The 19515-nt window shown below is 32.4% G+C and overlaps 1 protein-coding gene across 1 annotated transcript in view; it reads right to left on the bottom strand.

The window, feature by feature from the left end:
• The window catches only part of LOC106882372 (probable serine/threonine-protein kinase kinX), a 34633-nt gene that overhangs the window by 10287 nt on the left and 4831 nt on the right, over positions 1 to 19515 (bottom strand). The window contains exons 7-29 of the mRNA XM_052974958.1: positions 19016 to 19045; positions 18591 to 18620; positions 18222 to 18251; positions 17831 to 17860; positions 15775 to 15804; positions 15195 to 15224; positions 14769 to 14798; positions 14257 to 14286; positions 13935 to 13964; positions 13186 to 13215; positions 11065 to 11094; positions 10688 to 10717; positions 10287 to 10316; positions 7758 to 7787; positions 6817 to 6846; positions 6438 to 6467; positions 6058 to 6087; positions 4058 to 4087; positions 3701 to 3730; positions 3114 to 3143; positions 2679 to 2708; positions 2299 to 2328; positions 661 to 690 (exon numbers count right to left, since the gene is read on the bottom strand). Of these exons, the coding sequence (XP_052830918.1) occupies positions 661 to 690; positions 2299 to 2328; positions 2679 to 2708; positions 3114 to 3143; positions 3701 to 3730; positions 4058 to 4087; positions 6058 to 6087; positions 6438 to 6467; positions 6817 to 6846; positions 7758 to 7787; positions 10287 to 10316; positions 10688 to 10717; positions 11065 to 11094; positions 13186 to 13215; positions 13935 to 13964; positions 14257 to 14286; positions 14769 to 14798; positions 15195 to 15224; positions 15775 to 15804; positions 17831 to 17860; positions 18222 to 18251; positions 18591 to 18620; positions 19016 to 19045 (690 nt within the window). The remainder of the gene's footprint in view (positions 1 to 660; positions 691 to 2298; positions 2329 to 2678; positions 2709 to 3113; positions 3144 to 3700; positions 3731 to 4057; positions 4088 to 6057; positions 6088 to 6437; positions 6468 to 6816; positions 6847 to 7757; positions 7788 to 10286; positions 10317 to 10687; positions 10718 to 11064; positions 11095 to 13185; positions 13216 to 13934; positions 13965 to 14256; positions 14287 to 14768; positions 14799 to 15194; positions 15225 to 15774; positions 15805 to 17830; positions 17861 to 18221; positions 18252 to 18590; positions 18621 to 19015; positions 19046 to 19515) is intronic.

The following is a 19515-nucleotide window of genomic DNA, read 5'->3' as shown; positions in this document are numbered from 1 at the left end:
ACAAATTAGTTCCACAAACTTTTTAAAAGTGTCTAGTTTACACTCGCATTATTTTCGTATTATGCTACAAGCAACCATCCCTAATATTACCAGATATTTTGAAATAGTAACGTTGAGACGACGATAAAGGTAAAGAAGCAAATTAACTGTCACAACGAGGCAAAGAAGCTACAACCGATAATCAGAACATTGAAAATTCGCCAAAGGAAGACGTGTGTAAAGAAAGCGCAATACAACGTGACAGTAACATGAATATATTTTTGTGTATTCTGCATTTTCAGGACTTTTAATGTATAAGCCACTTTCAACATGATATGGTACGACATGTAAATAAATTGGACTGGGGTTGCGTGTTATATTGAGACAGGACTCAGTATAGCATTTACGGCTCGATAATGCATCACTTCTGGGTGGTAGCATGTGGAGATTTCTCATGTAAATCAGGACTACATAACAGTGTCTCTATTTGATGCTGTGTCTGATTGCATGCAGGATGCTGAATATCGATGCATGTGTATGTAGGGGGAATTAGATTTAATCAAATGTATTTTTTGCGTGAGTTGGTTTAGCTTGCAATAATATACATCCAATAATGTACCTTAAAATTGACAGAAAAGACAAACATTGAAAGCGAATGGAATCATTGTAAATTACACTCACCAACAGTAGATTCAACTTCAACTGGTTTTTCTGAACGAAATTAAAATAAACTACAATAAGCACATTGCTATTTGGGTTGGCAACAAAGTTCCCAACTTTTTTTAAATTTTGGAATTTATTGCGTTTTTAAATTTTGGAATTTATTTTTTTCGAGAATTCTATTTTTGAATTGTTTTGGAATCTATTTTTTTTTTTAGTTAATTTTAGTTAATTTTTGTTTATTTTCAGATCATTAAAATGGAATGTCAAGTTAAGAAAAGCAAGCATTTTCGACACCTCCTTCTTTTTGCTTTTAATCAAGGTTCTAAGGTCGCAAAAGCTGCTCGCAACATTTGTGCTGTGTATGGAGAGGGTGCCATAGCTGAAAGAACCGCTCGTGATTGGTATGCCAAGTTCAAAAATGGAAATTTTGACCTCAAAGCCGCACCTGGTTCTGACCGTCCAGTTGCGTTCGATGAAGAGCGAACCAACTTTTGTACGAAAATTCTCGTCAAATGACAAGGGAACTGGCAGAAATGGAATGCTCCCACACTGCTATTGAGAAACATTTTCAATCGATGGGAAAGATTCAGAAGTATGGAGCTTGGGTTCCGCATGCTTTAAGTGACAACAACAAAAATCAACGAGCTATAATCTCCGCTAGTTTGCTTGCTCGTCACCGCTCAGCTCATGGACACAAGCAACGATTTCTTTACCGAACCGTTACTGGCGACGAAAAATGGTGCCTGTAATCAATATGAAGCAGCGTAAGGAATAGCTTAGCCACGGTAAGCAAGTGACACCACGCGTGAAACAAGATCTTCATCCGCGTTAAACGATGTTGTGCGTATGGTGGGACTGGGAAGGAATTATCCATTACAAATTGCTTGAACGGAACCAAACGGTCAACGCGGAACTCTATGTTCAACAGATGGAACGACTCAACATGGCTATTCAAGAGAAAAGACCTAATCGGCAGCATGGAGTTCTTCTACTGAACGACAACGCCCGCCCTCATATCGCCAATATGATCAAGGAAGCCATTCAAACGCATGGCTGGGAAGTGCTGCCACACCTATCGTACTCTTCTGATTTGGCACCAACGGATTTCCACCTCTTTCGATCTCTTTCAAATGCTATGCGCGGAATTTCGTTCAATACTGATGCAGAACTGAGTCGAAATCGGGTGATTTCTACCAACGAGTTATTGAAAATCTTGTTGAACGTTGGGAAGAAGTTGTAAACAACAAGGGTGAATACATTATTGATTAATTAGTTGTTATTTTTTATTATTTTAAATTTTAAAAAAGGGCAGGAACCCAATAAATCATTCGACGTGAAATGATATAATGTGTAAATATTTGTTCAAATTTCTTCTAATGTAACACAACGCCTATGACCTATTTCAAAAAGCATTTCTTGCAATGACACTTACATATGTTAACGATACATATTCTTTCTGTAGTTGAATAGAACATATTTATAACTGCAATATAGACTTTACGAATATTTGGGAGAATTGGATGCTCACTGAAGTCAATTAGAAGTCTTTCGAAGGACATTATCACGAATTTACGAAGTAATTTTATGTATGACAATATACGTTGAGTATGTATTGTATATTATGTAATACTATGGCGTTATATCAAAAGTGCTTACCTATGCGAGTTTCCGTTTCTTTAATGATTTCTGTGAAATTGAAAGCGTGATCGTTAAGTAACTCTTCGGCCATATTGTAAAAGGAGCATTTTTTAATGAGACTTTACACAATTAAATGTTACCAAGGAGGTGGCATGCAAGTACATGGGTAAACTTTTCTATCGACTTTGTTAATATAATTGAATATGAAAATATTACATAGAAATTTAGTAATTAATATATGAAAGAAAACCACAAAGACAACTTCGAAACTGGGCATTTATTGTTCTTATACACCTCCTAGTATGTATAATAATTTCAAAATTCATAATGATGAATTACGACTAATAATTATAAGAGATTACTTAGATTTACACGGAATCGAATGAGGACACACTTACCAACTGTGGCTTCGGCCTCAGAAGGTTGTTCTGAATATGGAATGAAAGACAATATCATCAGACTTTGCACTGTATACAGATATCATATACGTAGACAGAGGTAAGCAAATAACCAAAGATTCATTTTGAACACTACACTTTCTTCTTTTCAGAGAGGTTTTATAAAGATTTGCCATAAAATTCCGCAAAGTATATTATTATGAATTCAAAGTGCTTTCATTGTGAGAATCTACGTTCAGTTCCATCATTTAAATGGGTGGCTTCAAGGAGTAGCATTTGACAAATTTGGTGCCGAACTTGATACAATTACAAGCATATATCAACTTTACTACATTAATTTCGCATTATACATTGCGCACTCGCAAAAACATATATATGTAAGTATATAGAAATTTAGACTTATCGGCATATGTTCGTAAACAGAAGCACTCTCACCTTTAGGACGCTCGTCCTGTTGCACAACATCTGTGAAATTATTGAAGGAAATGTCAATTTTATGCCAATAATCAATAAATATATAACTAAAATCTTATCACTAAAATATACCAATCAAACTTTGCAATTTCAATACTGTTTACCTACTGAATTCACATTGTATGATTCGCCTTATTCCTTCAGTTTGATTTCATTGTATATATATGAAGTGTAAAGAAAAATATATCGAAATATTTATTACGATTACTATTTTACACAGAAATTTCATGTGAATATATTTCGAAACGATATTCTTTCTCTCAGTTAATATCTCTATCTAATCAATCACACACACTTAAATTTTAATTGAACTATAAATGTAAATGTTGCAATTCAGATTTAGGAGCCGACAAAATTTACAAAAAATATTATTGAAATGCGATAAAGCAAAACATCTCAAACATTTACATGCTATCTTTCTTCTATTACACATAAACATATTTCATAATGAACCATTATTCTCTTTCCACTAGCACATTGGAAGACTTCTCTAAGGAAACTCAGCGACAAGCATAAGCAAGAAATCACGAAAACAATCTCTCACTCACCAACTGTAGATTCCACTTCAGAACGTGTTTCTAGAGAAAGGCAAACGTAAATATATTCCCGCAACAGTCACATCACACAGAATATATGAGTATCAAGCAATAAAAATATATTCAACTCGTATAGAATATTCATGAAAGCTTTTCAAATGATAAAATTACAAAATCTAATCCGATAGCCCCACCATCATAAAACGCATTAAAAGTTTATCATCACACTTCATTAGAATGGAAAATATTATTAAGAAATTATTAATCAGTGCAATTTCGCTTTCATTTTAATAAATAATTATCACAGAAATATTTGTTACATAATCAGTTTGAAGATACGCATGAGGAATAAATTCTTCAGTAGCTTACCTGTACGAGTTACTTTTTCTGTTACGACTTCTGTGAAATTAACGAAATATGCAGTTAAATATTGTTGCTTTACAACAGAATGTATAGTTATGTGGCAATTATACACAGAATCGCATTAGCTAACCACGGCGTTTAGTTGCCAATATTTTTCAAACGCACTACGATATTATTGTACATACATATACATACATGCATATATATATATATATATATATAACGTATATACTCGTGTAAATGTCGAAATGTTTAGACCATTTTTTAAGGTCAGATTTATAGGGTCGACTTTTACATGGATACTACTTCCGAAGGGCTGAAATTCAAGCTAGAATCCGAAGTGTTGTACCAGCAGCAGAAGTCTAACTGATCGCTAAGCGAATAAAAAGAATAACACAATGAATTACACTTATAGCACCAATTCTATGAATCGAAATACACATCCTAGTAAAATATTAACGTCTATTAATTGAATGATTTTCTGCTTACCATAGTCATGCCTTTGTACGAATTAAGACTATGGCGTTTGCCACTGTTCGCGAATAGTGTAGTCTGCGAAACACGTTCCTCACCATGTTTCATGCATGTGTTTTATGCTTGAATTTATATGCAGGCGTGCAACATATCCTGTGCATATATTTTAGAAATGGTGATGTAGCAACCATCAACAGATGTATAGTGTTCGCTATTAAATAGTGTTTAACAATGAACACCTAGCATTACATTATAAGCAAAAGGCATTCCAACTATAGAGCAGGCTACAGTATGGTAGCCACAAAATTTTGTCACAATTATATTCCTACGTGGAGAGTAATATGTTCCGTTGATCCACAAATGTTGTCCTGTTGTCCATGAAATACTAGGATCGACTACTACTCGGAGTATATACGATATATATATATATATATATATATATATATATATATATATACACACACACACACACATATACTGAAATCTACTTGTTGTATGTATGTATACAGGAAACTATCTACACATTTCCAAATTATATAATGATGCTTTAATTCATTTCGAAATCCTAAATTTATATTTACGTAGTGAAGCAGGACACAATAATCACGACAACATTACAGATTTATGAAATTATGCAAATATTGATATTAAATTTTCGGCATGTAAATAAGTATACGGAATGGATTTACTGTCATTTCGTGTCAGAAATAGCTACATGACTAATGTTAATGTTTAAACAAGTCTGCATATGTATATGTTTGTGTTTTTAATGTTGTGTTTAATAGTATTTCGTTTCCAGTTATTAATGTGTGTAAATATCACATTGCTCTACATCGTGCGAAAGTCAGTGGTATTCGTCTTACAGACAAATTGATTTCTCAAACATTTTAAGAACGTTTACTTTGCATTCGTATTATTTTCTGACTACACTACATGCAGACATCACTAATATTGTCGGATACTTTGAAATAGGGACGTTGAGAACACGGTAAAAGACAGAAAGCAAATTCATTGTCACAATGAAGGAAAGAAACATTTGACACCAACGACCGATAATCAGAAAAATGAAACTTCGCCAAACAAAGACGTGTGTAAAGAAAGCGCGAAACAATGTGACAGTAACATGAATATATTTTTGCATATTCTTCCTTTTCCGGACTTTTGATATACTAGCAACATTCAACATGATATGGTACGATATGCAAATAATTTGGACTGGGGTTGCGTGTTATATTGAGACAGGATTCAGTATAGCATTTACGGCTCGAGAGCGCATCATTTCTAGAGTGTAGCATGTGGAAATTTCTCATAAAAATCAGGACTACATAACAGTGTCTCTATTTTATGTTGTGTATGATTGCATGCAGGACGCTGCATATCGATGCATGTGTAAATAGGGGGAATTAGATATAATCAAATGGTATTTTTGCGTGACTTGGTTTAGCTTGGAATAATATATATCTAATAATCCTGAAAATTGACAGAAAAGCCAAACATTGAAAGCGAATGGAATCATTGCAAATTACACTCACCAACAGTAGATTCAACTTCAGATGGTTTTTCTGAACGAAATTAAAATAAACTACAATAAGTACATTGCTAAATCATTCGATGGAAAATGATATGTGTAAATATTTGTTCACATTTCTTCTTATGTAACACAACGCCTATGACTTATTGGAAAAAGTATTTCTTGCAATGACACTCACATACGTTAACAATTTAGATTCTATCTATAGTTGAATGAGACATATTTATGACTGCAATATAGACTTTACGAATATTTGGGAGAATCGGATGCTCACTGAAGGACATTATCACGAATTTACGACAAAATTTTATGTATGACAATATGTGCAGAGTATGTATTTTATTTCAAGTAATACTATGCTATCATATCAAAAGTGCTTACCTATTCGAGTTTCGGTTTCTCTAATAATTTCTGTGAAATTGAAAACGTAAACGTTAACTACCTTGTCGGCCATAATGTAAAGGGAGCGTTTCTTAATCAGGCTTTACACAATTAAATGTTACCGAGGAGGTGACAGGCAAATACATCGGTAAAATTTCTATCGATTTAGTTAATATAATTGAATATGAAAATATTAGATAGAAATTCAGTAATTATTATATGAAAGAAAACCATAAAAACTACTCAGAACCTGGATGATTATTATTCTCATACACCTCCTAAGATGTACAATATTATTGAAATTAATAACGATATACTACAACTAAGAATTATAAGAGATTACTTAAATTTACTCGGAATCGAATGAGGAAACACTTACCAACTGTGGCTTCGACGCCAGATGGTTGTTCTGAATATGGAAAGAAACACAATATCGTCAGACTTTACCGTATACAGATATCATATACGTAGACAGACGTAAGCAAATAACTAAAGATTCATTCTCAACACTACACTTTCTTCTTTTCAGAGAGGTTTTATAAAGATTTGCAATAAAATTCCGCAAAATATATTATGAATTCAAAGTGCTTTCATTGCGGCAATCCACATTAGGTTTCATTATTTCAATTGGTGCCTTCAAGCAGTAACATTTGACAAATGTGATGTCGCACTCGCAGAAACATGATATATATGTAGGTAAATATAAATTTAGGCTTATCGACATGTATCCGAAAACAGAAGCTCTCCCACCTTTAGGACGCTCGTCCTGTTGCACAACATCAATTCTATACCAATACTTAATTGATAACTAAAATCTTATCGCGAAAATATACCAATCAAACTTTAAAATTTCAATACTGTTTACCCACTGAATTCAGATTGTATGATTCCCCTTATTCCTTCAGTTCGATTTCATATTGTATGTATCAAGTGCAAAGGAAATATATCGAAATGTTTATTACGATTACTATTTTACACAGAACTGTATTATGAATATATTTCGAAATGTGTTTCTGTCTCTCAATTAATATCTCCATCTAATCAATCCTACACACTTAAACTTTAATTAAACCATATATATATATATATATATAAACGGTGTAATTCAGATTCAGTAGTCGACAAAATTTGCAAAAAATATTATTGAAATGCGACAAAGCAAAACATCTCAAACATTTACACGCTATCGTTCTTCTATTACTCATAAACCTATTACATAATGAACCATTATTTTCTTTCCGCAAGCACATTAGAAGACTTCTCTGAGGAAACTCAACGACAAGCATAAGCAAGAAATCACGAAAATAATCTCTCACTCACCAACTGTAGATTCCACTGCAGAAAGTGCTTCTAGAGAAAGGCAAACGTAAATATATTCCTTCAAAATTTACATCACACAGAATATATGAGTATCAGGCAATAAAAATATATTCAACTCTTATAGAATAGCTGTGAGAGCTTTTCGTAGAATAAATATACAAAATCTAATCCGATAGCCAAACCATCATAAAACGCATAGAAACCCATCATCACACTTCATTAGAATGGAAAATGTTTATATGAAGAAATTATTAATCAGTGCAATTTACTAGAATGGAAAATGTTTATTTGAAAAAAATATCAATCGGTAGAATTTCGCTTTCAGATTAATAAACAATTATCACAGAAATATTTATTATATATTGAGTTTGAAGATACGCATCAGGCATAAATTCTTCAGTAGCTTACCTGCACGAGTTACTTTTTCTATTACGACGTCTGTGAAATTAACGAAATATGTAGCTAAATATTTCGAAAGATGCTTTACAACAGAATGCATACTTAAGTGGCGATTATACGGAGAATCACATTAGCTAACTACGGTTTCTAAGTAACAAAATTTATAAAGAATATTATTGAAATGCAATAAAGCAAAATATCTCAAATATTTACATGCTATCATTCTTCTATTACTCATAAACTTATGTCAATCTTTAGGCCATTTTTTTAGGTCAAATTTATAGGGTCCACTATTATAAGAATACTACTTTTGAGGAGCTGAAAATCAAGCCAGATCCGAATTGCCGCATGAGCACAGATGTCCAATTGTTCACTAAGCGAATAAAAGGAATAACACAATGAATTACACTTATAGTATCAATTCTACGCATTGAAACACACATCCTAGTAAAATATAACGATTAATTGAATAGTTTTATGCTTACCAAAGTCATGCATTTGTACGAATTCAGACTATGGCATTTGCCAATATTGGACAATAGTGCAGTTTGCGAAACACGTTTCTCACCATGTAAACAACGAGTGTATGATGAACGAGTTTAGTGTGCTTAAATTTGTATGCAAGCTCGCAGTATATCCTGTGCATGCATTTTAGAAATGGTAATGTAGCACATATCAACAGATGTGTAGTGGTCGCTATTAAATGGTGTTTCACGGTAAGCACCGAACATTACATTATAAGCAAAAGGCATTCCAACTATAGACCAGGCTACGGCAAAGTAGTCACAAAATTTTGTAAAAATGTTATTTCTACATAGAAGATAATATGGTACTTTAACCCACAAATATTGTCCTGTTGCTCGTGAAATACTAGGGTCGACTTTTATATGGGGTCTATGGAAAATTTCCAATTTTTGGGACAAAAATAGTAGGTGGAGTTGTACATGAGATCGACTAGTAGTCGAGCATATATATATATATACATTCATCATCACCTTCGTCATTAATAAACGTTTCATTCCCTGACCAATATAATAAAAATGTGGGCAATTACAAAACATCTAATCAGATGTTTACACAATATAACTTTGCTACACCATACATACTAAAGAATGTTTTATCTATCTATAATCGCAATTACCGTTGACTTTTCTGTATGATTTCTATATTTCTAATCATATTTATTAGCATCACAAATACGACAACATTACAAATTTATGAAATTATGCAAATATCGATATATAACTTTCGGCATGTAAATCAGTATATGAAATGGAAACTTTACTGTTATTTGGGGTCACAAAAAGCTACATGGCCAATGTAATTGTTGAAACAAGTCTGCATATGTATATTTTGGTGTTTTCAATATTGTGTGCAATAGTATTTCTTTTCCAGCTCCTAATATGTGAGTAAATATCTCTTTGCTCTATATCGTGCAAAAGTCAATCATCTTTGTCTTACAAACAAATTATTAATTTCTCAAAAAATTTATAAGTATTTACTTTATATTCATATTATTTTCCTTTTATATTACAGGAAACCATCCTTAATATTACCGGAAATAATTCGAAATAGAATCGTTGAGATGAGTGTAAAAGTAAAAGTAAAAGCTCAAATTATCTGTCACACCGAAGCAAAGAAACATTTGACACCAACGACTGATAATCAGAACGTTGAAAATTCACCAAACAAAGGCGAGTGAAAAGAAAGCGTGAAGATAACATGAAAATATTTTGGCGTATTCTGAATTTTAAGGAGTTTTAATATAATAGCCACATTCAACATGATATGGTACGATATGTAAATAATTTGGACTGGGTTTGCTTGTTATATTGAGACAGGACTCAGTATAGGATTTACGGCTTGATTGTGCATCACTTCTGGGTGGTAGCATGTGGAGATTTCTCATATAAATTAGGACTACATAACAGTGTCTCTATTTGATGTTGTGTATGATTGCATGCAGGACACTGCATATCGATGCATGTGTAACAAGGGAGAATTAGGTTTAATCAAATGTATTTTTGCGTGGCATGGTTTAGCTTGCAATAATATACCTCTAATAATCCTGACAATTGACAGAAAAGCCGAACATTGAAAGCGAATGAAATCCTTGCAAATTAGACTCACCAACAGTAGATTCAACTTCAGATGGTTTTTCTGAACGAAAATAAATAAACTACAATAAACACGTTGCTAAATCATTCGACGGAAAATGATATAATGTGTAAATATTTGTTCAAATTTCTTCTTATGTGACAGAACACCTATGATCTTTTGTTAAATGCATTTCTGGCAATGACACTCACATATGTTAATACATGTTCTATCTATAGTTGAATGGGACATGTTTATGACTACAATATAGATTTTACGAATATTTGGAGAGAATCGGCTGCTCACTGAAGCCAATTAGAAGGCATTTGAAGGACATTATCACGAATTTACGAGAGATTTTTAAGCATGACAATATGCGGAGAGTATGTATTGTATATTAAGTAATATTATGCTGTTATATCAAAAGTGCTTACCTATGCAAGTTACGGTCTCTCTAACAATTTCTGTAAAATTGAAAACGTAAACGTTAACTATTTCTTCGACCATATTGTAAAGGGAGCATTTCTTAATCAGGCTTTACATACTTAAATGTTACCAAGGAGGTGACACGCAAATAGATGGATAAACTTTTCTATCGATTTTGTCAATGTAACTGAATATGAAAAAATTACATAAGAATTCGGTAATTACTATATGAAAGAAAAACATAAAAGCAACTTAGAAACTGGGCGTTTATTGCTCTTATACACCTCCTAGCATGTATGATAATTTCAAAATTCATAACTATATACTACGACTAATTATATGAGATTACTTAAATTTATACGGAATCGATTGAGGACACACTTACCGACTGTTGCTTCGGCCTCAGTAGGTTGTTCTGAATATGGAATGAAAGACAATGTCATCAGATTTTATGCCGTAATCAGATAACATATACGTAGACAGATGTCAGCAAGTGACCAAAGATTCATTCTCAAAACTACACTTTCCTCTTTTGGAAGATGTTTTATAAAGATACGCAATAAAATTCCGCAAAATTTATTATTATGAATCAGTTCCATCATCTGAATAGGTGGTTTTAAATAGGAGCGGTTGGTAAAAGTGATCTAGAACTTTATACAATTACAAATTATCAACTATACTACATTAATTTCGCAAGACCATTATGTAGTTAAATAGAAATTTAAGCATATCGATCTATACTCGTAAACAGAAGCACTCTTACAATTAGGACGCTAGTCTTGTTGCACAACATTGTTGAAATTATTGAATGAAATGTCAATTTTATGCCAACCAATCAAACTTTGCAATTTCAATACTGTTTACCTACTGAATTCACATTGTATGATTCGCCTTATTCCTTCAGTTCACTTTCATTTCATATATATGAAGTGAGAGAAAATATATCGAAATATATATGGCGATCACTATTTGACAAAATAATGTCAAGTGAATATATTTCGAAACAAGTTTCTTTGTCTCAGTTAATATGTCTATCTAATCAATCATACACACTTAAATTTTAGTTAAACTATAAATTTAAACAGTGTAATTGAGATTAAGGAAACGAGAAATTTTACAAAAAATATTATTGAAATGCGATAAAGCAAAACATCTCAAACATTTACACGCTATCGTTCTTCTATTACTCACAAGCTTATTTCATAATGAAATATTATTCTCTTTCCGCAAATATATAGGAAGACGTCTCTAAGGAAACTCAGCGACAAGCATAAGCAGGAAATCAGGAAAATAATCTCTCACTCACCAACTATAGATTCTACTTCCACGAAGCATTAATTAATTTAGTAATCCTAAATTTCCATTTACATAGCGAAGCTGGACACAATCATTGACGCAATTATTAGCATATGTCAAAGCAAAGGGGCAAACATTTCTAGATATTCACCATCTTGGTTAATTGTCGTTTTATACTCTGGCCAATATGAGATATATGTGAGCAATTACAAGACATCTATTCAGATGTTTACACTATATGATTCTGCATATCTATAATCGCAATTTCCTAGGAATTTTCTACATGATTTCTATATATCAAGTCATATTTATTAACATAGTATACGGATACAGTTATAAAAAATTCGGCATGTAAATCAGTATATTAAATGGAAACTTTACAGTTAATTGTAGTAAGAAATAGCCTAATGAGAATTGTTACTGTTTAAAAAAATCTGCATTTGTACATTTGTGTTTTCAATATTGAGTTATAGTATTTCTCTTCCAGCTGCTATTGTGTGCAAATATCACTTTGCTCTACGTCGTGCAAATGTCAATCATCCTCGTCTTGCAGACAAATAAATTCCCCAAGCACTTTATAGTTGTGCACTTTAGACTCGCATTATTTTCTTATTATACTACACACATCCATCTGTAATATTACCGGATAATTTGAAATAGAGACGTGGAGACAACGGTAAAGCAAAAGAAGCAAATCAACTGTCACAACGAAGCAAAGAAACATATGACACCAACAACCGATAATCAGATTGAAAATTCGCAAAACGAAGACGAGTGTAAAGAAAGCGCGATACAATGTGAAAGTAACATATTCTTGAGTATTCTGCATTTTCAGAACTTTTAATATACAAGACACTTTCAACATGATATGGTACAATATGTAAATAATTTGGACTGGGGTTCTATGTTATATCGGGACAGGCCTAAGTACAGCGGTTACGGCTTGACAGTGCATAACATCTGGAGGGTAGCATATGGAGATTTGTCATATAAATCACGACTACATAGCAGGCTCTTTATTTGATGTTGTGTATGATTGCATGCAGGACGCTGCATATCGATGCATGTGTAAGTAGGGAGAATTAGGCATAGTCAAATGTATTTTTGCGTGACTTGGCTTAGCTTGCAATAATATACATCTAATATACCTGACAATTGACTGAAAAGCCAAACATTGAAAGCGAATGAAATCCTTAAAAATTACACTCACCAACAGTAGGTTCAACTTCAGACGGTTTTTCTGGACGAAATTAAAATAAACTACAATGATCACATTGATAAATCATTCGACGGGAAATGGTATGTGTAAATGTTCAATTTTCTTCTTATGTAACAGAACACCTAAGACCTTTTGCTAAAAGCAATTCTTACAATGACGCTGACATATATTAACAATACATATTCTAGCTGTAGTTGAATGGAACATATTTATGACTGTAATAATGACTTTACGAATATTTGGACAAAATCGGATGCTCACTAAGTCTTTCGAAGGACGTTATCACGAATTTACCAGAGAATTATATACATAAATATATGTGCAAAATATTTATTGTATTTTACGTAATACTGCGCCGTTATATCAAAAGTGCTTTCCTATGCGAGATTCGTTTTCTCTAATAATTCCTGTGAAATTGAAAACGTAAATGTTAACTATCTCTTCGGCCATATTATAAAGGAAACACTTCTTAATGAGGCTTTATACAGTCAATGTTACCAAGGACACGCAAATATATCGGTAAAATTTCTATCAAATTTGTTAATATAATTGAATATGAAATTACTCATAGTCATTCAGTAATTACCATATGAAAAAGAACAACATATAAACTGGGTGATTATTGTTCTCATACACATCTTAGTATGCATAATAATTTCATAGTTAATAGTGATATACTACGACTACTAATCATAAAAGATTCCTTAAATTGACACGAAATCAAATCAGGAGACACTTACCAACTGTGGCTTCGGCCTCAGATGGTTGTTCTGAATATGGAATGAAAGACAATATCATCAGATTTTACAACACATACAGAAATGATATACGTACAAACTTTATAAGTCAATGCGGAGCAGGAATCAATGCCTCTATTTGATTGTCTTTGTAATAGTATGCAGTGTGATGATATCAATGTATATGTGTAAGTAGGCTGTGTTAGGTGTAATGAAATATATTTTTGCGTGACGTTTTTTAGCTAGCAATATCTGATATACACCTGACAATTGACAGTAAGCCTAAGCGTTGAAAGCGAATGAAATTATTGCATATTAGACTCACCAACAGTAGATTCAACAGCAGAAGGTTTTTCTGAACGAAATCAAAATAAACTACGATAAGCATGCTGCTAAATTATTTGACAGAAAATGATATAAAGTGTGAATATTTGTTCAAATTTATTCTTAAGTAATAGACGACATATGATCTCTGCAAAATGCATTCCTAACAATGATGCGCTCATTAGTTAACATCACATATTCAATCTGTAGTTGAATGGAGCATGTTTGTGTTTTCAATATAGATCTATAGTTATTTGATAAAACTCCAGAGTTCACTAAACGAATTCAGAATTGATTCACGAATTTACGAGAAAACATTTGTACAGGAGAATACGCGGAGAGTATAATTTCTATATAAAAGAAAACCGCAACATTAAGTTATTAACTGAGCGATGATGTTTCTAGTACACGTCCCACAATATATAGTAAATTCAAAGTTAATAATGATGTACTATAACTAGTAATCATAGAGATTTGTTACATTAAAACGTAGCCAAATTAGGAGACACTTACCAACTGTGGCTTCGGCCTCAGATGGTTGTTCTGAATAGTGAATGAAAGACAATATCATCAGCTATTACACCACATACAGATATAATATACATAGACAGAGTTAGGAAGATAACCAAACATTCATTCACAAAAATACACATACTTATTTTAAAGATATATCTCATAAGGATTTACAATAAAATGCAAGAAATATATTATCTTAAATTCAATGCGACAATATATGTTCACTTCCATCATATAGAAGGGAGACAACAAAGAGTAACATTTGGTAAAAGCGACGTCAAATTTCATATATTACAAGCATATATCAACTATACTAGATTCATTTCGATTAAAACGTTACGCATTTCCAATGAAGTAATAGTTAGGGAGATAAATAGAAAGCTAGATCTATCGAGATAAGTTCGTAAACTGAAGTTCTCTCACCTTTAGGACGCTCGTCCTGTTGCACAACATCTGTGAAATAATTAAATGAAATGTGAATTTCATGCTGAGAACTGATGAACACATCACTAATCTCTACCAATATATCAATCTTGTTTTGCAATTGCACAGATTTTCAGCCACCGATTTCCCATTGCATGATTCGCTTTATTCTTTCAGTACGAATTCATTCTATATATATGAAGCGCAGAGAAAATATATCGAAATATTTATTGCTATTATTAATTTACACGTTAGTGCGATGTGAATATATTTTCAGACGAGTTACTTTCTTTCAAATAAAGTTTCTCTGCAAATAATCATGGGCAATTCAATTCTAACATGATAAATTTACACAATATGTTTGAGATGTAGAATGCGACTCGGTTTACAAGCTATTATATTGAAATGCAAATAAAGTATCACAGCGTCTCAATATTTTACATGCTATCGTTCGTCCATTAATTATTAACTTATTTCTTCATGAATAATTATACCCTTTCAACAAGATTTTTGAAGACTTCTCTAAGGTAACTCAGCAACAAGCGTAAGCAGGAAATCACGAAAATAATCTCTCACTCACCAACTGTAGACTCCACTTGAGAACGAGTTTCTAGAGAAAGGCAAACGTAAATATAAATCCTCAACACTTACATCACACTATTTATTATGACAGACAACTATTAAATATATTGAACTCGTATAGAATAAGTGGTTTTCAAATAATAAATTTACGACACTAATCCAGTTACCCCAATTCAAGGAAACATTTTACAAACCTATCGTCATATTTTAACAGAATCGAAAAAGCTTACATGAAAGAAATATAAATTGATTAGTCGGAGGAATTTTGCTTTCATTTTACTACAGAATTAACGTCGAAATATATGTTACATATCTAGCTTATTGGTACACATCACGAGAAAAGATTCTTCGGCAGCTTACCTGTGCGCGTTACATTTTCTGTTACAACTTCTATGAAATATGTAATTAAATATTTGGAAAGCTGCTTTGAAGAAGAATGCATACTTATGTGGCAATTACATAGGGAAGAATATTAGCTAACTACGTCTTGTAGATCTGAAATTTTCTCAAAATCACCTCATATTTTCAGTAATATATACATGTAGGAATGTTTATTTATATATATATATATATATATATATATATATATATATATATATACATATCCATAAGCACACCCACACAGACACACACACACAAACACACACAAACACACATATATATATATGCAGTTTATTTTGTACATTGTTGCACTTTTCACGTTTACACGTCTTCCTTCTAATCACATGTGTAGACAATATGAGTTTGCTGCATCATCCATGCGAAAAATCATTTCAGCTATATATAATCGCGATCTCCTCGGACTTTTCCGCATGATTTTTATATTTTAAATAATGTTAATTTACGTAACAAATACGACAAATTCGTAAGTTTTGGTAATTATGTAATTACTAATATATATAATTCGGTGTGTAAGTCAGGATATTAAATGGAATAGCCACCTTCCATACGAGAATGAAATTGTCTCATGTCAAATGTCAGTATGTAAGCCAACATGCAGTTGTGTCTGTCTGTGTGTTTAATGTACATATTAGTTTCTGTTTTCTTTTGCAGCTACTAATGTGTTTAACTGCCACTTTGCTATACAACCTGCAAAGAATACATGTGTTGAACGGAAGCAATATGTCACGCGTTTAATTGATATAAAAGTACGTTTTCTTCACATTACAAACAAGTTCATTCTTCAAAAACTTTACACGAGTCTAATATATTCTCGAAAATTTCTCGTATTTCCGTTTGCTCACTGTTCTCTAATACTACCAGCTATTTTGAAATTCAGACGTTTGAACGACGATGAAAGAAATGGAACAAATAAACTGTCACAACGAAGCGACGAAACATTTGACACCAGCAACTGCTAAGTAGCACGTTTGAAATTCGCAAAGCAAACACGAGTGTGGAGAAAGCGCAATGCAATGTGGAAAAAATCACGGATATATTTCTGAGTGTTCTGCATTTTCAACAATCTTAAACTATTAGCCCCATGGTCCTTTTTTAACGACCAGAACGATAATCTAACATATTTCTGCAAAACCTGTATTCCTTTTAGATAACTTTAGTTCGTCATCTACATCGGAATGTAATTCAAATATTGTAATAAAGATATATTTTATATATTTAGAATGAGATAAAGTCGTATAAATAAGAATTGTTGGTAATAAATTAAACAAAAGAAATTGGGCATTAATGGTCTAATATACAACCACACTGAAGACGATATGGTGCGACATGGAAAGAATTGGAAATGGGGTTGCGTATTATATAGTGTTCCTTCTTAATATAGCATATATGGCTCGATAGCTCGCCAATTCTGCAGCGTAGTATATGGAAATTTTTCATGTAAATCCGGACCAGGAATCAGTGCCTCTGTTTGATTTCTTTCGTAATAGCATGCAGTGTGATCATATGAATGTATGTGTGTAAGTAGGCTGTGTTAAGTGTAATGAAATATATTTTTGCGTGACTTTCTTTAGCTAGCAATTTCTAATATACCTGACAATTGACGGTAAGCCTAAACGTTGAAAGCGAATGAAATTATTGCATATTAGACTCACCAACGGTAGATTCAACTTCAGATGGTTTTTCTGAACGAAATCAAAATAAAGTACAATAGGCATGTTGTTCAATTATTCGATAGGAAAATATATAATGTGTAAATGTTTGTTCATATGTCTTCTTAAGTAACAGACCACATATGATCTCTGTAAAATGCTTTTATTACACTGATACACTCATACGTTAACGTTACATATTCGGTCTGTAGTTGAATGGAGCATCATTATGTATTCAATACAGATTTATGATTATTTGATAAAGCTCCGACGTTCACTAAACAAATTCAGAATTAATTCGCGAATTTAAGAGAAAACATTTATACAGGAAAATATGCGGACAGTATATATTGAATTTTAAGTAACTCTATGCCATAATATCAAATCTTCTTACCTATGCGAGTTTCGGTTTCTCTGATAATTTCTGTGAAATTCAAAACGTAAATCGTTAACTATGTCGTCGGCCATTTCGCAACAGTCAAGATTTTTAATGACGTTTGATACAATTAAATATTAGCAAGGACGTGACGGACGAAAATGCGTAGAGAAATATTTCTATCAATTTTGTTAATATAGTTTAACTTGAAAATGTTATGTAGAAATTCGGCAATTTCTATATAAAAGAAATCCGCAACAATAAGTTATTAAATGAGCGATTATTTTTCTAGTACAACTCCCACAATATAATTAATAATGATGTACTATAACTGGTAATCATAGAGATTTGTTACATTAAAACGGTACCAATTTAGGAGACACTTACCAACTGTGGCATCGGCCTCAGATGGTTGTTCTGAATATGGAAGGAAAGACAATATCATCAGCTTTTACACCACATACGGATATAATATATTTACATAGAGTTAGGAAGATAACCAAACATTCATTCACAAAAATACATATACCTATTTTAAAGATATATTTCATAAAGTTTGCAATAAAATGCAGGGCAATACATTATCTTGACTTCGATGTGACAATATATGTTCACTTCCATCATTTACACAGGGGCAACAAACAGTAACTTTTGGTAAAAGCGACGTCAAATTTTGTATATTACAAGCATATCTCAACTAAACAAGATTCATTTCGATTAATACGTTACGTATTTCCAAACAAGTTATAGTGAGGTAGTTAAATAGAAAGCTAGATCTATCGAGATAAGTTCGTAAACTGAAGTTCTCTCACCTTTAGGACGCTCGTCCTGTTGCACAACATCTGTGAAATAATTAAATGAAATGTGAACTTCATGCTGATAACTGATGAACACATCACTAATCTCTACCAACATATCAATCGTCTTTTGCAATTGCAAAGATTTTAACCCACCGATTTCCCATTGCATGATTCGCTTTATTGTTTCACCACGATTTCATTCTATATATATGAAGCGCAGAGAAAATATATCGAAATATTTATTGCGAATATTAATTTACACGTTAGTGCGATGTGAATATATTTTCAGACGAGTTACTTTCTCTCAAATAAAGTTTCTCCGCAAATAATCATAGGCACTTCAATTTTAACATGATAAATTTACACAATACGTTTCAGATGTAGGAAGCGATTCGGTTTACAAGCTATTATATTGAAATTCAAATAAAGTATCACAGCATCTCAATCTTTTACATGCTATCGTTCGTCCATTACTTATTATCTTATATCTTAATGAATAATTATTCCCTTCC

This window comes from Octopus bimaculoides, chromosome 20, assembly GCF_001194135.2.
Source record: "Octopus bimaculoides isolate UCB-OBI-ISO-001 chromosome 20, ASM119413v2, whole genome shotgun sequence".
Lineage (NCBI taxonomy): Eukaryota > Metazoa > Mollusca > Cephalopoda > Octopoda > Octopodidae > Octopus > Octopus bimaculoides.
This window is presented reverse-complemented; position numbering and strand designations above follow the sequence as displayed.